At 48.5% G+C, this 22,145-nt stretch overlaps 2 protein-coding genes across 2 annotated transcripts in view; one reads left to right on the top strand and one right to left on the bottom strand.

Moving 5' to 3' along the window:
• Positions 1-1,113: 1,113 nt before the first annotated feature.
• On the bottom strand, positions 1,114-14,875 carry nenf (neudesin neurotrophic factor). Its single transcript, XM_024140075.2, has 4 exons — positions 14,277-14,875; positions 13,879-13,939; positions 11,884-11,987; positions 1,114-1,846 (listed from the first exon to the last, which is right to left on the bottom strand). The coding sequence occupies exons 1-4, from the start codon at positions 14,457-14,459 to the stop codon at positions 1,670-1,672; spliced, it is 525 nt and encodes a 174-aa protein (XP_023995843.1). The 5' UTR covers positions 14,460-14,875; the 3' UTR covers positions 1,114-1,669.
• Positions 14,876-18,450: 3,575 nt separating this feature from the next.
• Positions 18,451-22,145, top strand: part of pacc1 (proton activated chloride channel 1) — a 7,784-nt gene continuing 4,089 nt past the window's right edge. Inside the window, 7 exon segments of the mRNA XM_070439890.1 lie at positions 18,451-18,718; positions 19,053-19,158; positions 19,720-19,929; positions 20,253-20,407; positions 21,401-21,435; positions 21,437-21,467; positions 21,469-21,529. Coding sequence (XP_070295991.1) covers positions 18,683-18,718; positions 19,053-19,158; positions 19,720-19,929; positions 20,253-20,407; positions 21,401-21,435; positions 21,437-21,467; positions 21,469-21,529 — 634 coding nt within the window. The 5' untranslated portion in view covers positions 18,451-18,682.

Below are 22,145 nucleotides of genomic sequence, written 5' to 3'. Positions count from 1 at the left end.
TATCCAGATGGAAACTACCTGTCCTATCCAGGAGGAAACTACTTCTATCAGATGGAAACTACTGTTCTATCCAGGAGGAAATACTGTCTTATCCGGAGGAAATCTACCTGGGTCGGCTAGATCAGGAGGAAACTACCTGTCCTATCCGGATGGAACTGACCTGTCTATCCAGGATGGAAACTACTTTGTCCTATTCCAGGAGGAATACTTCTATCCAGGAGAACTACTGTCCTATCCAGAGGGAAACTACCTGTCCTATCCAGGATGGAACACCTGTCCTATGCGGAGGAAACTACTGTCTACTGAAATACTGTCTATCCAGATGGAAATACTGTTCTAATCCAGGAGGAACTACCCTGTCCTATCAGGAAGGAAACTACTGTCTATCAGGATGGAAACTACCTTGTTCTATCCAGAGAAACTACTGTCCTATCCAGATGGAATACCTGTCTATCAGGAGGAAACTAGCTGTCCTACCTCCTGGAGGCAACTACTGTCTATCAGGAGGAAACTACTGTCTGTCGAGGAACTACCTGTCTATCAGGAGGAAATACCTGTCCTATCCAGAGGAAACCTACCTGTCCTATCCGGAGGAAATAACTGTCCTATCCAGATGGAAACTACTGTTCCTAATCCAGATGGAAACTAACTGCCATCCAGGAGGAAACTACCTGTCTATTCAAGGGGAAATCTAACTGTCTATCCAGGAGAGACTAATGTCTGTCCGATGGAAACTACCTGTTCTATCGTGGAAAACCTTGTTCCTATCCATATGGAACTACTGTCTAATTCAGGAGGAACTACCTGTCTATCCAGATGAACGTACCTGTCCTATCCAGATCGGAACTACTGTCTATACAGGAGGAAACTAACCTTCCTATCCAGGGGAATACCTGTCTATCGGAGGCAAACTTCCTGTCGCTATCAGGAGGAAACTAATCTGTTTAGCAGGAGGAAACTTCTGTCTAATCAGGAGAAACTACTGTCTATCAGGAGGAAGTACTTCCTATCAGGAGAAACTACCTGTCCTATCCAGGAGGAAACTACCTGTCCTATCCAGGAGAATACTACCTGTCCTATCCAGGTGGAAATGCAAAAATGATCCAACAAACCTTTCGCTCCTACTATTTTAATAATAGTAATAATAATAATAATAATATTTTAAACTACTTTAACATTACATTAATGGTATAGGGCCTGTGCAGCTTCCTAGCTCATTTAACCAATTACAATGATTTAAATTACCAATGGAAAACATTCAGTTCCTAAGATGTCAATACATTTTAGAAAGTGTTTTTTTACTAACAACATAGTAACAAACATTCCATGTTCTCATTGACGTCAACATAAAAATGATATCTTAAAGTACATCTCTTTTAAAGATATAAATATGGTCTCTAAAATAAGGTAAAGAAAATAGAGCTGAAACACATGGCTGCCTATCCCTTGGTAAGGCCACCTTTATGGGCTTCATCAAAGAACATCAAGACATACAGTCCTATCAATTTTGATCTGACTGAGAATTCATAAATAATCAGTTTTCAAATCATGAGCAAATTGAGGATCACACTGTATTGAATCTTAATGGTCTCCACAGTTTTTTGGGCGTACCAAAAATATATCAGAGCAAACAACAACAAAAAAAAAAGTGCCAAAAAACTCCTTTGGATTAGAACTCGTCTCTGACGTTAAAATGAGGTTGGTCTTCAGGCTTGAAGTCCTCATTGGGGCTACCATCCTGGTTGAGGATGCGTATGGCGGTGTAGCCTACAATAGGGTACTTTGTCTTGTACGTGCCCTCAAATACACTCTCAAGGGATTGGAGCTGCTCTTCAGTAAGGCCCGTCTGAAAGAGAGGGGGGAGAAAAAAAAGGACAAGACACACCCATTTAATTACTAAGAGAATACTAGAGAGAGGGGAAAAAGGGTTTTCTATGGGTTCTTTGTGGAACCATTTCTGAAGAACCCTTTATAGTTCTGCAAAAAGGGTTCGATGGGAGTTAAACATCTACACAGGGGCATCATCCCCCCCAAGGATTTTTATTTTTTTACATTTACTGCATTTCTACACAATTGAAAAACTCAAAAAAATGCAATCAGTCAACAAGGGGACTTAACATTCTACAAACATGTCATATGAGAATTAGCTGCCTGCTACACACAAGCTCAACACCGGGATTAAAACTCTAGTTTAGTTTCATGTCAACAGTTAGCTAGCCATCTACTACAGCCATCTTTACCTTGTCCAACCATCCATTTAACTGTCCCCTTTATGACGCTGTACCCCTTCCCCTTTATGACGCTGCACCCCTTTATGATGCTGTACCCCTTCCCCTTTATGACGCTGCACCCCTTCCCCTTTATGACGCTGCACCCCTTTATAACGCTGCACCCCTTCCCCTTTATGACGTTGCACCCATTTATGACGCTGCACACTTTTGCCGCTGACCCCTTCCCCTTTAGTGAGCTGCACCCTTCCTCTTTATACGGCTGCAACCCTTCCCTTTGTCCAAACCATAGACCTTGCTCCTGGCGTGACCCTTCCCCTTTAGTGATGCAAGGCCTTGCCCTTATGCCCACTCTCCGCCTTCATGATGCTGCACCCGTTCCCCTTTATAATGCGCCTGCAGCCCTTCCCTTCATGCGTGCTGCAGCCTTCTTTATACGCTGCACCGCCTTCTATGACGCTTGCAACCCTATGCTCGCCCTTTATGACGCTTGCAGACTCCCTGATCGCGCAGCTTCCGCCTTTATGACGCGGCATGCTCTTTATGACCTCCCTTCCCCTTTATGACGGCTGCGCCCGCTTCATGCGTCACGTTCCTTTTTGAAGGCTGCAACTCCTTCTATGGAACGCTGTACCCCGTTTCCCCTTTATGAAGCTGCACCCCCTTTAGTGACGCTGTGACCTTAGATGCTGCCTTTTGACGCTGATCCCTTCCCCTTGTATTTACACTTTACATTTAAGTGCAGTTTACAGACGGCTCTTAATCCAGGAGGCGACTTACAAATTGGAAAGTTCATCATATTCATCTGGTCCCCCCGTGGGAATGAACCGCACGAACCCTGGCGTGCAACGCCATGCTCTCCAACCTGAGGCCATACACGGGACGATTATGACGGCTCGCACCTTCCCCTTTAATGACGCTGCACGCCCTTCATGACGCTGCATCCCCTCCCCTTTATGGAACGCTGCAAACGCCCTTCCCCTTCATGACGCTGCACCCCTTCCCCTTTATGACGCTGCAACCCTTCCCCTTCATGACGCTGCCCCCTTCCTTCATGACCGCACCCCTCTTCATGAAGCTGCAAACACCCTTTATGACGGCTGCATCCTTCCTTCAGACGCTGCCCCCTCCTTATGAGCTGCACCCCTTCCCCTCATGGACGCTGCCCACCCCCCCTTCATGACGCTGCACCCTTCCCTTCATGACGCTGCACCCTTCCCCTTCATGACGCTGCAACCCTTCCCCTTCATGACGCTGCACCCCTTCCCCTTCATGGACGCTGCACCCTTCCCCTTCATGACGCTGCACCCCTTCCGCCTTTCATGAAGCTGCACCCCTTTATGACCCTGCATCCCTTCCCCTCATGGACGCTGCACCCCTTCCCTTCATGACGCTGCACCCCTTCCCCTTCATGACGCTGCACCCTTCCCCTTCATGAAGCTGCACCCCTTTATGACGCTGCACCCCTTCCCCATTCCATGACGCTGCACCCCTTCTCCCTTCATGACGCTGCACCCTTCCCCTTCATGATGCTGCATCCTTCATGACGCTGCACCCCTTCCCTTCATGACGCTGCCCCCTTCCTTCATGACGCTGCACCCCTTCCTTTATGATGCTGCATCTTCATGACGCTGCACCCCTTCCCCTTCATGACGCTGCACCCCTTCCCTTCATGACCGCTGCACCCTTCCCTTCATGACGCTGCACCCCTTCCTTCATGACGCTGCACCCTTCCCCTTCATGAACGCTGCAGCCCCCTTCATGACGCTGCACCCCTTCCCCTTCATGACGCTGCACCCCTTTCCCCTTCATGATGCTGCATCCTTCATGAACGTGGCTTGCACCCCTTCCCCTTCATGACGCTGCACCCCTTCCCCTTCATGACGCTGCACCCCTTCCCCTTCATGACGCTGCAACCTTCCCCTTCATGACGCGCAGCCCCTCTCCCCTTCCTTCAGACGCTGCACCCCTTCATGACGCTGCACCCCTTCCTGAACGCTGCACCCCTTCATGAGCTGCACCCCTTCCCCTTCATGGACGCTGCACCCCTTCCCCTTCATGACGCTGCACCCCTTCCCCTTCATGACGCTGCAACCCCTTCCCCTTCATGAACGCTGCACCCCTTCCCCTATGACGCTGCACCCCTTCCCCCTTTATGCACCTGCACCCCTTCCCTTCATGACTCTGCACCCCTTCCCTTCATGACGCTGCACCCTTCCCTTCATGACGCTGCACCCCTTCCTTCATGACGCTGACCCTTCCACTTCATGACGCTGCACCCCTTCCCCTTCATGACGCTGCACCCTTCCCCTTCATGACGCTGCACCCCTTCCCCTTCATGACGCTGCACCCCTTCCCCTTCATGACGCTGCACCCCTTCTTCATGACGCTGCACCCTTCCCTCATGACGCTGCACCCTTCCCTTATGACGCTGCAACCCCTTCCCCTTCATGACGCGGCATGCACCCTTCCCCTTCATGACGCTGCACCCCTTCCCTTCATGACGCTGCACCCTTCCCCTTCATGACGCTGCACCTTCCCCTTTCATGACGCTGCACCCCTTCCCTTCTGACGCTGCACCCCTTCCCTTCATGACGCTGCACCCCTTCCCCTTCATGACGCTGCCCCCTTCCCTTAATGACGCTGCACCCCTTCCCCTTCATGACGCTGCACCCCTTCCCTTCAATGGCGCTGCACCCTTCCCCTTCATGACGCTGCACCCCTTCCCCTTATCCTCCCTTCCCCTTCATGACGCTGCACCCTTCTCCCTTCATGACGCTGCACCCTTCCCCTTCATGAGCTGCACCCTTCCCTTCATGACCGCTGCAACCTCTTCCCTTCATGACGCTGCAGCACCCTTCCCTTATGACGCTGCACCCCTTCCCCTTCATGACGCTGCACCTTCCCTTCATGACGCTGCACCCCCCTTCTTCATGAACGCTGCACCCTCCGCATACCTCTCCTTCCCTTCATGACGCTGCACCCCTTCCCCTTCATGACGCTGCACCCCTTCCCTTCATTGACGCTGCCCCCTTCCCCTTCATGACGCTGCACCCCTTCCCCTTCATGACGCTGCAACCCCTTCCCTTCATGACGCTGCATCCCTTCCCCTTCATGACGCTGCAACCCCTTCCCCTTCATGACGCTGCACCCCTTCCCTCATGACGCTGCACCCCTTCTCCTTCATGACGCTGCACCCCTTCCCCTTCATGACGCTGCCACCCTTTATGACGGCTGCAAGCCCCTTCCCCTTCATGACGCTGCACCCCCTTTATGACGCTGCACCCCTTCCCCTTTATGACGCTGCACCCCTTTATAACGCTGCACCCCTTCCCCTTTATGAACGTTGCACCCATTATGCCCGCTGCAACCCCTTTATGACGCTGCACCCCTTCCCTTTAGACTGCACCCTTCCCTTTATCGGCTGCACCCTTCCCCTTATGAGCTGCCCCTTCCTATGACGCTGCACCCCTTCCCCATTCATGATGCTGCACCCTCCCCTTTATAACGCTGCACACCCTTCCCCTTTATGATGCTGATCCTTCATGACGCTGCACCCTTCATGACGCTGCCCCCTTCCCCTTCTGACGCTGCACCCTTCCCCTTCATGACGCTGCAGCCGCCTTCCCCTTCATGACGCTGCACCCCTTCCCCTTCTGACGCTGCACCCCTTCCCCTTCATGACGCTGCACCCCTTCCATGACGCTGCACCCTTCCCCTTCATGACGCTGCACCCTTCCCCTTCCGATGATCGCTGCCCTATCCTGCATGACGCTGCACCCCTTCCCCTTCATGACCGCTGCACCCCTTCCCCTTCATGACGCTGCACCCTTCCCTTCATGACCTGCACCTTCCCCTTATGACGCTGCAACCCCTTCCCTTCATGACGCTGCACCCCTTCCCCTTCATGACGCTGCACCCCCTTCCCTTCATGACGCTGCACCCCTTCCCCTTCATGACGCTGCACCCCTTCCATGACGCTGAGCATTAACCCCTTCATGACGCTGCACCCCTTCCCTTCATGAGCTGCCCCCTTCATGACACTGCACCCCTTCCCTTCATGACGCTGCACCCTTCCCTTCCATGACGCTGCACCCTTCTTGACTGCACCCTTCCCTTATGACGCTTGCACCCTTCCCCTTCATGACTGCTCACCCCTTTCCCTCATGACGCTGCACCCCTTCCCCTTCATGACGCTGCACCCCTTCCCCTATGACGCTGCACGCACACGCCTTCCCTCATGACGCTGCACCCCTTCCCCTTCATGACGCTGCACCCTTCCCCTTCATGACTGCTGCAACCCTTCATGCGCCCCTTCATGACGTGACCCCACCCTTCATGACCGCTGGCACCCTTCCTTATTGACACGCTACCCCTTCCCCTTCATGACGCTTGCACCACCTTTCCTTTCATGACGACTTTGCACCCCTTCCCTTCATGACGCTGCACCCCTTCCCTTTATGACGCTGCACCCTTCCTCATGACCTGCACCCTTCCCCTTTCATGACGCTGCACCCCTTCCCCTGCATATGACTCTGCAACCCCTATCCCCTTCATGACGCTGCACCCTTCCCTTCTACTCCCAACCCTTCCCATGCCGCTGCACCCCTTCTCGCTGCCCTCTTCCATGACGCTGCACCCTCCCTTCATGACGCTGCACCCCTTCCCCTTCACTGACGCTGACCCTTTTCCCTTTCATGACGCTGCCACCGCCTTCAGCGCTGCATTCATGACGCTCGCACCCCTTCCCTTCATGACGCTGCACCCTTCCCTTCATGGACGCTGCACCCCTTCCCCTTATGACGCTGCACCCTGTCTTAATCCACGTCCCCTCCATCATGACGCTGCACCCCTTCCCTTCATGACGCTGCACCCTTCCCCCTTTATGACGCTGCCCCCCTTCCCCTTCATGACGGCTGCACCACCTTCCCCTTCATTGACGCTGCACCCTTCCTCTTTGACGCTGCACCCCTTCCCCTTCATGACGCTGATCCCTTCTCCCTTCATGACGTGGCACCCCTTCCCACTTCATGACGCTGCAACCCCTTCTCCCTCATGACGTTGCCACCCTTCCCCTTCATGTGACGCTGCAACCCTTTCCCCTTCATGCACGCTGCCACCTCCTCCCTTCATGACGCTGCCCCCTTCCCTTTCATGACGCTGCACCCCTTCCCCTTCATGGACGCTGGCACCCCTTTAGATGACGCTGCACCCCTTCCCCTTCATGACGCTGCACCCTTATGACGCTGCACCCCTTTCCCGCTTTATGGACGCTGCACCCCTTTATAAACGGCTGCACCCCTTCCCCTTATTTATGACGTTGCACCCTTTATGGACGTGCGACCCCTTTATGACGCTGCCACCCCTTCCCCTTTATGATGGCTGCCACCCCCCTTCCCCTTTATGACGCTGCATCCCTTCCCCTTCATGAATGCTGCACATCCCTTCCCCTATTATGATGCGCACCCCTTTCCCCTTATAACGCTGCACCCCTTCCCCTTTATGACGTTGCACCCCTTTTATGCGTTAACCCTTTAATTATACGCTGCACCCCTTCCCTTTATGACGCTGACCCTTCCCCTTTGACTCTGCACCCTTCCCCTTTATGACGCTGCACCCCTTCCCTTTATGACGGCTGCACACCCCTTCATGACGCTACACCCGTATTCCCCTTTATGAAGCTGCAACCCCTTTATGACGCTGTACCTCCCCTTTATTGCTGCACCCTTTATGAGCTGCAACCCCTTCCCTCTTATTTACATTTTAACATTTAAGTCATTTTACGGAGCGCTCTTATCCAGAGCGAATTACAATTGGAAAGTTTCATACATATTCATCCTGAATCCCCCCGTGGGAATGAACCCACTAACCCTGGCGTTGCCAAGCGCCATGCTCTACAATACTGAGCCACACTCGGGAACCATTTGGACAGCTGCACCCCTTCCCCTTTTATGGAGTCTGCCATCCCTTTCATGACGCTGCACCCCTCTTCCCTTTATCGCTGCACCCCTTCCCCTTTCATGGACGGCTGCACCCTTATGACGCTTGCAACCCTTCCCTTTATGGACGCTGCCAAACCCTTCCCCTTCATGACGCTGCACCCCTTCCCCTTCATGAAGCTGCACCCCTTTCCCCTTCATGAAGCTGCACCCCTTTATGACGCTGCATCCCCTTCCCGCTTCATGACGCTGCACCTTCCCTTCATGACGCTGCAACCCCTTCCCCTTCAATGACGCTGCACCCCTTTCCCCTTCTGACGCTGCACACCTTCCCCTCATGACGCTTGCCCCCTTCCCTTTCATTGACGCTGCATCTCCTTCCCCTTCTGACGCTGCACCCCTTTCCCCTATATGACGCTGCACCCCTTCCCCTTCATGACGCTCACCCCTTCCCCCTTCATTCGAAGCTGCCCACCCTTTATGACGCTGCATCCCTTCCCACTCTCATTGACGCTGCACACCCTTCCCCTTCAGTACGCTGCACCCCTTTCCCCTCTGACGCTGCCACCCTTCCCCTTCATGAAGCTGCACCCCTTTATGACGCTGGCACCCCTTCCCCTTCATGACGCTGCACCCCTTCCCCTTCATGAGCTGCGCCCCTTCCCCCTTCATGATGCTGCATCCTTTTACATTGACGCTGCACCCCTTCCCCTTTCATGACGCTGCCACCCCTTCCCCTTTATGATGCTTGCATTCCTTCATGACGCTGACCCCTTCCCCTCATGCGCTGCACCCTTCCCCTTCATGACGCTGCAACCCCTTTCCCTTCATGACGCTGGCACCCTTCCCTCTTCATGCGCTGCACCCCTTCCCCTTCATGACGCTGCACCCTTTCCCCTTCATAGCTTTGAACCTATGCGTGCCCCTTTCATGCCGCACTTCATGACGCTGCATCCCCTTCCCTTCTACTGCACTCCTCAGACGCATGCACCCTCCCTTTATGCTGCATCCGACGCTGCATACCCCTTCCCTTCATGGACGCTGCACCCCTTAACCCCTTCATGACGCTGCACCCCTTCCTAGTCCTGCATCCTCATAGACGCTGCACCCCTTCCCCTTCATGGAACGCTGCACCCCATTCCCTTCATGACGCTGCCACTTCCCCTTCATGACGCTGCCCTTTCTGACTGCTCCCTTCCCCTTCATGACGCTGCACCCCCCCTTCATGACGCTGCCACCCCCTTTCCCTACTGACGCTGCACCCTTCATGAGCGCACCCTCTTCATGACGCTGCACCTTCCTTTATGACACTGCACCCCTTCCCCTCATGACGCTGCACCCCTTCCCCTTCCATGGTGCACCTTTGCACCGCTTGCCCCCCTTCCCTTATGCGCTGCCACCCTTCCCCTTCATGACGTGCACCTCTGGCACCCTTCCCCTTATGACGCTGCACCCTTCCCTCTTCACTGACTCTGCACCCCTTCCCCTTCATGACGCTGCACCCTTCCCCTTCATGACTCGCCCTTCTATGACGCACCCCTTCTTCATGCGCTGCACCCTTCTCCTTCATGACGCTGCACCCCTTCCCTCATACGCTGCAACTCCTCAGACGCTGCCACCCTTCCCTTCATGACGCTGCACCCCTTCCCCTTCATGACGCTGCACCCCTTCCCCTTCATGGACGACTGGCACCCTTCCTCCTTCTATGACGCTGCACCCCTTCCCCTTCATGACGCTGCCACCCTTCCCCTTTTACGCTGCACCCCTTCCCTTCATTGACGCTGCACCCCTTCCCCTTCATGACGCTGCACCCCTTCCCTTCATGACGCTGCACCCCTTCCTCATGACGTGCCCTCCCTTCAGCCGCACCCTTTCATGACCGCTGCACCCCTTCCCCTTCATGACGCTGCACCCCCTTTCCCCGTTCATGACGACTGCGACCCTTCCCCTTATGAACGCTGCACCCCTTCCCCTTTATGACGCTGCACCGCCTTCCCCTTCATGACGCTGCACCCCTTCCCTTCATGACGCTGCACCCCTTCCCCTTCATGAGGCCCCCTTCCCGACGCTGCACTCCCTTCCCCTTCATGACGCTGCACACTCTTCCCCTTCATGCCGCTGCACCCCTTCCCCTTAATGACGCTGCGCCCTCCCTTCTTACCGCACCCTTCCCTCATGACGCTGCACCCCTTCCCCTTCATGACGCTGCTCAAATTCCCTTCCCCTTGCATGACGCGTGCCCATCCCTCCCCTTCATGACGCTGCACCCTTTCCCCTTCATGACGCTGCACCCCTTCCCTTCATGGACGCTGCACCCCTTCACCCTTCATGAGTACTCCTCGTGCTTGCACCCTTAGCCGCCCCCTTCCTTCATGACGTGCCTTTGCGACCCTTTCCCCTCATGACCGCTGATCCCCTTCCAGCCTGCACCTTGATGACGCTGCAACCCCTTCCCCTTATGACGCTGCACCCCTTTATGACGCTGCCACCCCTTCCCCTTCATGACGCTGCCACCCTTCCCCTTCATGACGCTGCACCCCTTCCCTTCATTGACGCTGCCACCCCTTTATGACGCCTGCACCCCTTTCCCTTTTCATGACGCTGCAAACCCTTCCCCTTATTCGACGCTGCACCCCTTCCCCTTCATGACGCTGCACCCTTTATGACGCTGCACCCCTTCCCCTTCATGACGCTGCACCCCTTCCCCTTCATGAACGGCTGCATACCCCTTCCCTTTCATGACGCTGGCACCCCTTTACGCTCCTTCCTTCATGACGCTGCACCCCTTCCCTTTGACGCTGCACCACCCTTCTTCATTCGACGCTGCACCCCTTCTTGACGCTGCAGCCCCTTCATTGACGCTGTCCACCCTCATGACCTGCATTCAGCTACTTGAGCTGCACCCCTTCATGACGCGCAACCCCTTCAGACGCTCACCCTTCGCCCTTCATGACGCTGCACCCCTTCCCCTTCATGACGCTGCACCCCTTCCCTTCATGACGCTGCACCCCTTCCTTCATGACGCTGCAACCCCTTCCCTTACATTGACGCTGCACCCCTTCATGACGCTGCAACCCTCCTTCACCCCTTCCGCCTTATGCGCTAGCCCCTCTATCGATGACTGCCCCTCCTTTCATGACGCTTGCAACCCCTTCCCCTTCATGACGCTGCACACCCCTTCCCCCTTCATGAACGCTGCACCCCTTCCCTTCATGACGCTGCACCCCTTCATTGGACGCTGCACCCCTTCATGACGCTGCACCCTTCCCACTTCATGACGCTGCAACCTCCTTCAGACGCTGCACCCTTCCCCCTTCATGACGCTGCACCCCTTCCCTTTCATGACGCCTGCACCCCTTCATGACGCTGCACCCCTTCATGACGCTGCACCCCTTCCCCTTCAGAACGCGCGCACCCTTCATTGAGGCTTGCACCCCTTCCCCTTCATGACGCTGCAACCCCTTCCCATTTATGACGCTGCACCCCCTTCAGACGCCTGCACCCCTCCCTTCATGACGCTGCACCCCTTCCCCTTCAGACGCTGCACCCCTTTATTGACGCTGCAACCCCTTCATGACGCTGCAACCCCTTCCCCTTCATCGACGCTGCCCCCTTTATGACGCTGCAACCCCTTCCCCTTCATGACACGCTGCACCCCTTTATGACGTGCACGCCCTTCCCCAGCCCAACCGTTTGTTTTGTTTTCCTTTACTCACAGTGTCAGAAGTCAGATCAGCTGGCTCAAGGGACATTTTGGCCACAGCCCTTGTGCAGTCCTTTCCAACCAAGGTATTGTATGGTCCATCTTTCCCATAGAACTCTACAACGATAAACTATATTAGTCCCTCTGTAATAATAGCTCCTCGGTACTTACAGCTGTTACATATTTGCAGTTTGTGTGGGCCTCACATCGAAACCCCCTTATCCTCTTCCCCTGTTATCTATCTTGTTATTTCCAATGTAATTACCAGGATTGGAGTCAATTCTATTTAAATTCCAGACAATTCAGGAAGTACACTGACATTCCAATTTTCTTCAAGTAGAAAAATGTGGAATTGGAATTTGGTTTACTTTATGAATTGACTGCAATTGAAATGGAATTGACCCCAACCCTGGTAATTACACAGCTTCCTATGTAGATACCAGTGATTGTGAATAGAGGTCGACCGATTTAAATCGGCATGATTAATTAGAGCCGATTTCAAGTTTTCATAACAATCGGTAATCTGCCTTTTTGGACGCCGATTATTGCCGATTACATTGCACTCCACGAGTAAACTGCGTGGCAGGCTGACCACCTGTTACGCGAGTGCAGCTTTAAAAGGACCTTGTGGCTGCAAGGAGCCAAGGTAAGTTGCTAGCTAGCATTAAACTTATCTTATAAAAAAACTATCAATCTTCACATAATCACTAGTTAACTACACATGGTTGATGATATTACTGGTTTAACTTGTTTGTCCTGCGTTGCATATAATCAATGCGGTGGCATTCGTTGCACAAATGTACCTAACCATAAACATTTACATTTAAGTCATTTAGCAGACGCTCTTATCCAGAGCGACTTACAACATCAGTGCCTTTCTTAAATGCATGTTAGCAGCCAACATTAACTAGGGAAATTGTGTCACTTCTCTTGCGTTCAGTGCAAGCAGAGTCAGGGTATATGCAGCAGTTTGGGCCGCCTGGCTCGCTGCTAACTGTGTTTCTGCCTAACAAAGACCGTAATTAATTTGCCAAAATTTTACATAATTATGATAAAACATTGACGGTTGTGCAATGTAACAGCAATATTTTAACTTAGGGATGCCACCCGTTTGACAAAATACGGAACGGTTCCGTATTTCACTGAAAGAATAAACCTTTTGTTTTTCGAAATTATAGTTTCCAGATTTTACCATATTAATGACCAAAGGCTCGTATTTCTGTGTCTTTATTATAATTAAGTCTATGATTTGATAGAGCAGTCTGACTGAGCATTCAAACAGCACTTTACTGTGTTTGCCAGCAGCTCTTAGCAATGCTAAGAGCCTTCAAGCCTATCAACTCCTGAGATTAGGCTGGCAATACTAAAGTGCCTATTAGAACATCCAATAGTCAAAGGCATATGAAATACAAATGGTAAAGAGAAAAATAGTCGGCGCATCATAATTCCTATAATAACTACAACCTAAAACTTCTTACCTGGGAATATTGAAGAACTGGGAATATTGAACAACCAGCTTTCATATGTTCTGAGCAAGGAACTTAAACGTTAGCTTTTTTATATGGCACATATTGCACTTTTACTTTCTTCTCCAACACTTTGTTTTTGCATTATTTAAACCAAATTGAACATGTTTCATTATTTATTTGAGACTAAATAGATTTTATTTATGTATTAAGTTCAAATAAAAGGGTTCATTGTTAATTTAGTATTGTTGTAATTGTCATTATTACAAATATATATATATAAAAATCGGCCGACTAATAGGTATAGGCTTATTTTGGTCCTCCAATAATTGGTATCGGCGTTGAAAAATCATAATTGGTCGACCTCTAATTGTGAAGAATCATTCATTCAGCATTGACACACAACTTTATCTTGGCTCTTTACTGGCCTGAACTACTGTGATATCATTGGGACGCCACACTAGCAGTCTGTGGAGTTTGATAAGTTATCAACAAGCTGTTCAAGAGATGGGGAGGACACCAACACTGTGTGTACTATTTACCTTTTCCCTTGGTAACATCAAACACCACTCCTTTTATGGCCATGTAAATGGGATGCCCCTCCTAAAACACAGCAACAGTTACATTATGTTACTTTTTTTTTTTTATATAGATCAATTAGCATTATTAGTGATAAAGAAAACGATGTCATTGTGTTGGCTGACCACACCCTCACGTTGATAGTCCATTGCATTTACATAAGCAAGACGAGCTATTCATTCCTCCATTAGCCTACTGTAGCCTAGTCCTGCTGTAGTGAAGATCACGGGTTAGCTACACCCATAGCTCTAGTCCATGTCGTTTGTGCGTGTTCCTCCACTACTACTAGTGAAGGAACGCGACCTAACGCCATGGACCAGAGCTAGCCTACCCATACACCTACATAATAACGAGTACCTACCTCACTCCCGTCGTGCGTTTTTAAATCTTCGTCTGTGAACAGTCGGACAGGTTTTGAAGCTGGTTTGTGTTTTAGTTTCACATCGTCTGCCAAACTCACCACGAGAAGCACAAATGTGATAAAAAGTTGCACTGGTGTTACCATGGTTGCCTGGTTATTTGGACAAGCCTCAACAACATTCATAAATAATTCCGATGTCCTCTTCTTAGGAGATAATTTGCTTCCTAGTTCCGGTTTTCTCTCTCTGTCGCTCTAACTACCCTAAGAAACCAAGAAATGAGTCCGCGAACACAAGTAGACTACTAGAGAAGAAAGTGGAATTAAAGTTTGAGGTAAACTTGATCCATGTCCCCAGATAAATATTTGATTTCCCTTAACGTTCAGTAGATGGGTCATGTGGTTTCTGATCACGTTCCCAAGAATCATATGTTTTGCCGGCGGCCAAAAGTGGTGTGCTGTGCATGTGATAGTCGGGTCAAATTGGTTGCCTCTTTTAAACCCGTTCTGGGACCAGTTTACACTTCCACACAATCCAATAACAGTTACCGAGAGGGAAAAAAATGTAACTGTCCTGTCATCAGTTAAGCAGTTAAGGGCAATGCCTACAAATATATTACCGTTCTCCTGACAGTAGGATATAATGCTGGCAGCACGGTCGCGGAGTTTCTTTCCTCAAAATAAGAGTCCCTCTACAAAGACGTACTAAACTTTAGGAATATCGGATTTAAAAAAAAATCTAGTGCAGTTGTTGTAATATTAGAATGCACGAGGTGCAATTTCGAAATTGGGTAGATGTTCCCCAATACTGGAAGGGGGGACCCGAGCGAAAACGTTTGGGAACCACTACTCTAGTGCAGTACAACAATTTTTTTCACAGCATTGCAACCACCTTAACATTTTTTTTATTGATAATTAACTTAAATGTAATAACTTTGTTAAAAAGTAAGTAACTTAAATATATATATTGTATTATTTATACCAGCATTTCTTTAGAAAGTTTACACCAATACTGGTACACTTGTTAATTCCGTGTGTAACTCTGTGTTGTTGTTTGTGTCGAACTGGTTTGCTTTATCTTGGCCAGGTCGCAGTTGTAAATGAGAACTTGTTCTCAACTAGCCTACCTGGTTAAAATAAAGGTGAAATAAATAAAGCATAAAAAAATATGTTGAAAACTATTGTTTAGTGCTCTCAAAGTCAAATCTGGACCTCTAAGCCAGTTCCAATGTGTTTTTTCATTGTTCCCCTCTAATCAGGGACTGATATAGACCTGGGACACCAGGTGGGTGATTCCCCTCTAATCAGGACTGATTTAGTTGGGACAGGTGGGTGATTCCCCTCTAATCAGGGAATGAGTTAGACTGGGACACCAGGTGGGTGATTCCCCTCTAATCAGGGACTGAGTTAGACCTGGGACACCAGGTGGGTGATTCCCTCTAATCAGGGACTGAGTTAGACCTGGGACACCAGGGTGGGTGATTCCCTCTAATCAGGAACTGAGTTAGATCTGGGACACCAGGTGGGTGTTCCCTCTAATCAGGGACTGATTTAGACCTGGGACACCAGGTGGGTGATTCCCTCTAATCAGGGACTGAGTTAGACCTGGGACACCAGGTGGGTTATTCCCCTCTAATCAGGGACTGAGTTAGACCTGGGACACCAGGTGGGTGATTCCCTAATCAGGGACTGGATTTAGACCTGGGAACCCAGGTGGGTGATTCCCCTCTAATCAGGGACTGATTTAGACCTGGGACACCAGGTGGGTATTCCCCTCTAATCAGGGACTGAGTTAGACTGGGACACCAGGTGGGTGATTCCCCTCTAATCAGGGACTGATATGACCTGGGACACCAGGTGGGTGATTCCCTCTAATCAGGGACTGAGTTAGACCTGGGACACGGTGGGTGATCTCTAATCAGGGACTGATTTAGACCTGGGACACCAGGTGGGTGATTCCCCTCTAATCAGGGACTGATTTAGACCTGGGACACCAGGGTGGTGCCTCTAATCAGGGACTGATTTAGACCTGGGACACCAGGTGGGTGATTCCCCTCTAATCAGGGACTGTTTGGGCGTCCTCTAATCAGGACTGAGTTAGACCTGGGACACCAGGTGGGTGATTCCCTCTAATCAGGGACTGATTTAGACCTGGGACACCAGGTGGGTGATCCTTCTAATCAGGGACTGATTTAGACTGGGACACCAGGTGGGGTTTCCTATAGGGATGTTAGCTGGAACAGGTGGGTGATTCCCTCTAATCAGGGACTGATTTAGACCTGGGACACAGGTGGTGATTCCCTCTAATCAGGGACTGATTTGGGCGATTCCCCTCTATCAGGAACTGAGTTAGACCTGGGACACTCAGGTGGGGCATTCCTCTAATCGGGACTGATTTAGACCTGGGACACAGTGGGGATTTCTCTAATCAGGGGACTGATTTAGACCTGGGACACCAGGTGGGTGCAATTAATTATCAGGTAGAAATAAAACAGCAGGCTCATCAGTCTACACACAATACATAATGACAAAGTGAAAACTGTTTTTAAAATTTTAGCAAATGTATTAAACATTTAAAACGAAATACCTTATTTACATACAGTGGCAAGTAAAAGTATGTGAACCGTTTGGAAATACCTGGATTTCTGCATAAATTGGGCATCAAATTTAATCTGATCTTCATCTAAGTACAACATAGATAAAATAGTGTGTTTAAACAGCTTAGGGTTGTGTTGTTGAGGTGACTTAGTTGAGTCATAAGTTTGGAGCAGGTTTTCATCAAGGATCTTTCTGTACTTTGCTCCGTTCATCTTTCCCTCAATCCTGACTAGTCTCCCAGTCCCTGCCGCTGAAAAACATCCCCATAGCATGATGTTGCCACCACCATGCTTCAACGTAGGGATGGTGCCAGGTTATCTCCAGACTTGACGCTTGGCATTCAGGCCAAAGAGTTCAATCTTGGTTTCATCAGACCAGAGAATCTTGTTTCTCATCTGAGAGTCTTTAGGTGCCATTTGGCAAACTTCAAGCATACTGTCATGTGCCTTTTACTGAGGAGTGGCTTCCGTCTGGCCACTCTACCATAAAGGCCTGATTGGTGGAGTGCTGCAGAGATGGTTGTCCTTCTGGAAGGTTCTACCATCTCCACAAAGGAACTCTGGAGCTCTGTTGGAGTGACCATCGGGTTCTTGGTCACCTCCCTGACCAAGGCCATTCTTCCCCGATTGCTCAGTTTGGCCGGGCGGTCAGCTCTAGGAAGAGTCTTGGTGGTTCCAAACTTCTTCCATTTAAGAATGATGGAGGCCACTGTGTTCTTGGGGACCTTCAATGCTGCAGAAATGTTATGGTACCCTTCCCCAGATCTGTGCCTCGACACAATCCTGTCTCGGAGCTCTATGGACAATTCCTTCGACCTCATGGCTTGGTTTTTGCTCTGACATGCACTGTCAACTGTGGGACATTATATAGACAGGTGTTTGCCTTTCCAAATCATATCAAATCAATTGAATTTACCACAGGTGGACTCCAATCAAGTTGTAGAAACATCTTCAGGATGATCAATGGAAACAGAATGCACCTGAGCTCAATTTCGAGTCTCATAGCAAAGGGTCTGAATACTTACAGTACCAGTCTCAAGTTTGGACACACCTACTCATTCAAGAGTTTTTATTTATTTTTACTATTGTCTACATTGTAGAATAATAGTGAAGACTTCAAAACTATGAAAAAACACATATGGAATAATGTAGTAACCAAAGAAGTGTTAAACAAATCAAAATATATTTAACATTTAGATTCTTCAATGTAGCCACCATTTGCCTTGATGACAGCTTTGCACACATTCTCTCAACCAGCTTCACCTGGAATGATTTTCCAACAGTCTTGAAGGAGTTCCCACATATGCTGAACACTTGTTGAAATGAAATGAAACCATATAACGATTCTACAGACTTTTAAATCGGCACAAAGAAACTTTTTTTTTCACCATAAGCCCAATATTGGCAACATGGTCTTAAAATAACTTTTAATCATTTTTTACACAAATTCCTTTTTTCATTTGTTTATAAGCACAATAAAAATCGACATTGATTAAAATGTAATACATTTTTAATGAGTTATCCACCCTGCCATGTTTTGAAATGTGGGCTTTTATTTTGGAAGTTTCCTCATTACCATAGGAATGAGTGACGTCATCGTCAGTGCTCGCAGAATAGTAGTACAATATAGGTGTTTTCTGCTGCTTAATAACTACGCACGAACGTGAACGAATCCACCAGTTTAAAATCTCTACCTGCGTGAGATCCACATGATGAGAAAATTATATTATGAATAAAAATGGATCATTTATAATATCCGAAGTTTTAATTAACTATATAGTAAGTCGAAGTATTCTTTGAAGACGAATCGGAATGCTTCCGAAGGAGACCTCCCGGTCATACCACGAAGTAAGTTCTGCCACTGACGGATTTTAATTGATTATTGATTTCATATCATTATCAATTACTTTACAATCGTATCTATCTGTATTGATCGATCACCTTTCAGGAAGTTGGGCGGAAAACATTGGGACTTCTCTTGGAGGTGATCCTCGTAAAGAAACAATATCATGTGACTTACAGCTGACTTTTAAGACGTTTGCTTTACAATTACCGTAGGGTACTTGGAAGTCTACAGACCTACCTGATCTGAAAGTGGAAGACACTGTGTACTTTATATACACTGATACTTTGTGTTAAATCAACCATTAATGATATAAATCTGTAACGTTATTTGATACAGTTCAACGACGAGGAAGAACTTCAAACCCCAGACTTCTACCAAGACAATGACAGTGCCAACGGTGGCCTGGAGGAGCCAGAAGAATCCATTGCCAGTGTTCTACCAGGTGTTTTGTTTTTTTGTTTTTTTACTTTATTCAATTGTATTTTATATTCTATTCTATCCTATTCTTTTCTATTCTATCCTATTCTTTTCCTATCATTGTAGTATATATTCGTATTATAGTATATTCTAGTCTGTTCTACTATCGTCTATTCTATTCTATTATAGTCCTATTCTATCCTATTCTAGTCTATCCTATTCTATTATAGTCTATTCTATCCTATTCTTTTCTATCCTATTCTAGTCTATCCTATTCTAGTCTATCCTATTCTATTATAGTCTATTCTATCCTATTCTAGTCTATTCTATCCTATTCTATTATAGTCTATTCTATTCTTTTCTATCCTATTCTAGTCTATTCCCAAAAAATAATATTGTAAAGACTACTATAATATTCATACTACTGTAATTATTCATATTAATATTCATAATATTCATATTATCTTTATTACTTATAATATGTAATTCATGTATTGATTAACAATCTGTCTTTACCATTTAATTATTATTTTATCATTTTGGCCTTTATTTATTTATACCTTTTATATTTACCGTATTATTCCAGAGGAGGACATAGTGAACAGCAATCCATTTACACTATTCAACAAGGCCTGTCTGAAGAACGTGTTCACTGTCCTGCTGCTGTTCATCTACCTGGTGTTGACTGCTGTGGCTGTGTTCCTGGCCTATCAAACCATCACCGACTTCATGGAGAAGCTCAGTCACCCCGTCATGTCTGTCACATACAAGGAGGTGGATGTCTTCTCTCCCCCAGGTTGGTGGAACTGCTCCTAAGTACAGATCTAGGATCAGCCTCCCTCAATCCTAACCTTAAACATTAGTGTGGGGGGTGGGATGAAAACTGACCCTAGATCAGCGTCCAGGGGCAACTTTACCCTATGTTTAATAAAGGTGTCAATTTAGCAGGTTTTATTTGTTACAATACTGATCAGAGAGAATATCGTTTTTAAACATACTTTTTTTTAAAAACAGAATATCATGCTTATATTTATGTTTTTTTGAGAGAACGTGTTCAATTTGATTTAATTCTTGGTTTTCTTGATGAAACTTTATTTTCTTGTCCTTGTTTGTGAGCAGGCATCGCCCTGTACCCCGGTACGGCTCAGCTGCTGAGCTGTAAGCACTACTACCACGCCCATATCCCCCCGCTGGTCACCCCAGGGAAGCCCCAGCCAGGAGACTGTGTCATGGAGGAAGTGACCTACACTGGCCCCTACACCAACCATACTGTGGTGAGAACCATACTATTATAGAGCCCCTACACCAACCACACTGTTGTGAGAACCATACTATTATAGAGCCCCTACACCAACCACACTGTGTGAGAACCATACTATTATAGAGCCCTACACCAACCACACTGTGGTGAGAACCATAATATTATAGAGCCCTACACCAACCACACTGTGGTGAGAACAAACTATTATAGAGCCCCTACACAACCACCTGTGTGAACCATACTACTATAGAGCCCCTACACCAACCACACTGTGGTGAGACCCTACTAATATAGAGCCCCTACACAACCACACTGTGGTGAGAACCATCTATTATAGAGCCCCTACACCAACCACACTGTGGTGAGAACACATACTACTATAGAGCCCCTACACCAACCACACTGTGGTGAGAACCATACTATTATAGAGCCCCTAACCCCACCACACTGTGGTGAGAACCATACTACTATAGAGCCCCAACACCAACCACACTGGTGAGAACCATACTCCTACAGAGCCCCTATACCAACCACACTGTGGTGAAAAACAACACGTCTATAGATAGAACACAGCAACATTTCTTCTAAGTATTTTCATTCATTCATTGGTCGCTTGCTTGGTTGATTGGTCGGTCGGATGGTTGGTTGGTTGATTGGTTGGTTGCTTGGTCGGTTGGTTGAATGGTCGGTTGGTTGCTTGGTCGGTTGGTGGCTTGTGGTTTGGTTTTGATTGGTCGGTTGGTTGATTGGTGGTTGGTTGTTTGGTCGGTTGTGGATTGGTCGGTTGGTTGGTTGCTTGGTCGGTTGATTGGTCGGTTGGTTGGTTATTAATCTCTCATGGACAAGGTACGTAAATAAAATGGTATTTGACGGAGTTATGCAAGATTTAGTTCTGGGTTTCTGAGATTGGTTGTTTGGTTGGTTGGTTGGTTGGTTGGTTGGTTTGTTCGTTCAGCCATTCAGTCTATTCATTTAATACATGATTCCTCTCCTGGTGGTGTAAGAGCAAGCCCTGGTGGTCAGCGGTCCCAACGATGTCAGAAAGGAGATTGATCTTCCTGCAGTTCAGTCAGAAACGAGACAGAAGAGGATTTTAGTGCCATCACATACATGCTCTCTCGACAATACAACGACTGTCCAGAAGGTAAAGCCCAGTTTAATACAGCACCCGTCCAGAAGGTAAAGCACTGGCCCAGTTTAATACAACGACCTGTCCAGAAGGTAAATCACTGGCCCAGTTTATACAACGACCTGTCCAGAAGGTAAATACTGGCCCAGTTTATACACGACCTGTCCAGAAGGTAAAGCACTGGCCCAGTTTAATACATCGACCTGTCCAGAAGGTAAATCACTGTCCCAGTTTAATTCAACGACTCGTCCAGAAGGTAAATCCCTGGCCCAGTTTAATACAACGACCTGTCCAGAAGGTAAATCACTGGCACAGTTTAATACAACGACCTGTCCAGAAGGTAAATCACGGCCCGTTTAATACAACGACCTGTCCAAGAAGGTAAATCACTGGCACAGTTTAATAACAGACCCTGTCCAGAAGGTAAATCACTGGCACAGTTTAATACAACGACCTGTCCAAGGTAAAGCACTGGCCCAGTTTAATACAAGGTTTCAAACTTAATTCCTGGAGGGCTGAGTGTCGCAGGTTTTTTCACTCCCCCCGTGTACTTGATAGATCAATTTAGGTAATTGATTAGTTAGGAACTCCTCTCACCTCCCCTTATCTTAGGTCTTGATTG

Source organism: Salvelinus sp. IW2-2015, unplaced genomic scaffold, assembly GCF_002910315.2.
Source record: "Salvelinus sp. IW2-2015 unplaced genomic scaffold, ASM291031v2 Un_scaffold2002, whole genome shotgun sequence".
Lineage (NCBI taxonomy): Eukaryota > Metazoa > Chordata > Actinopteri > Salmoniformes > Salmonidae > Salvelinus > Salvelinus sp. IW2-2015.
Note: the sequence above shows the minus strand (reverse complement) of the source record. Positions and strands in the feature narration are given on the sequence as shown.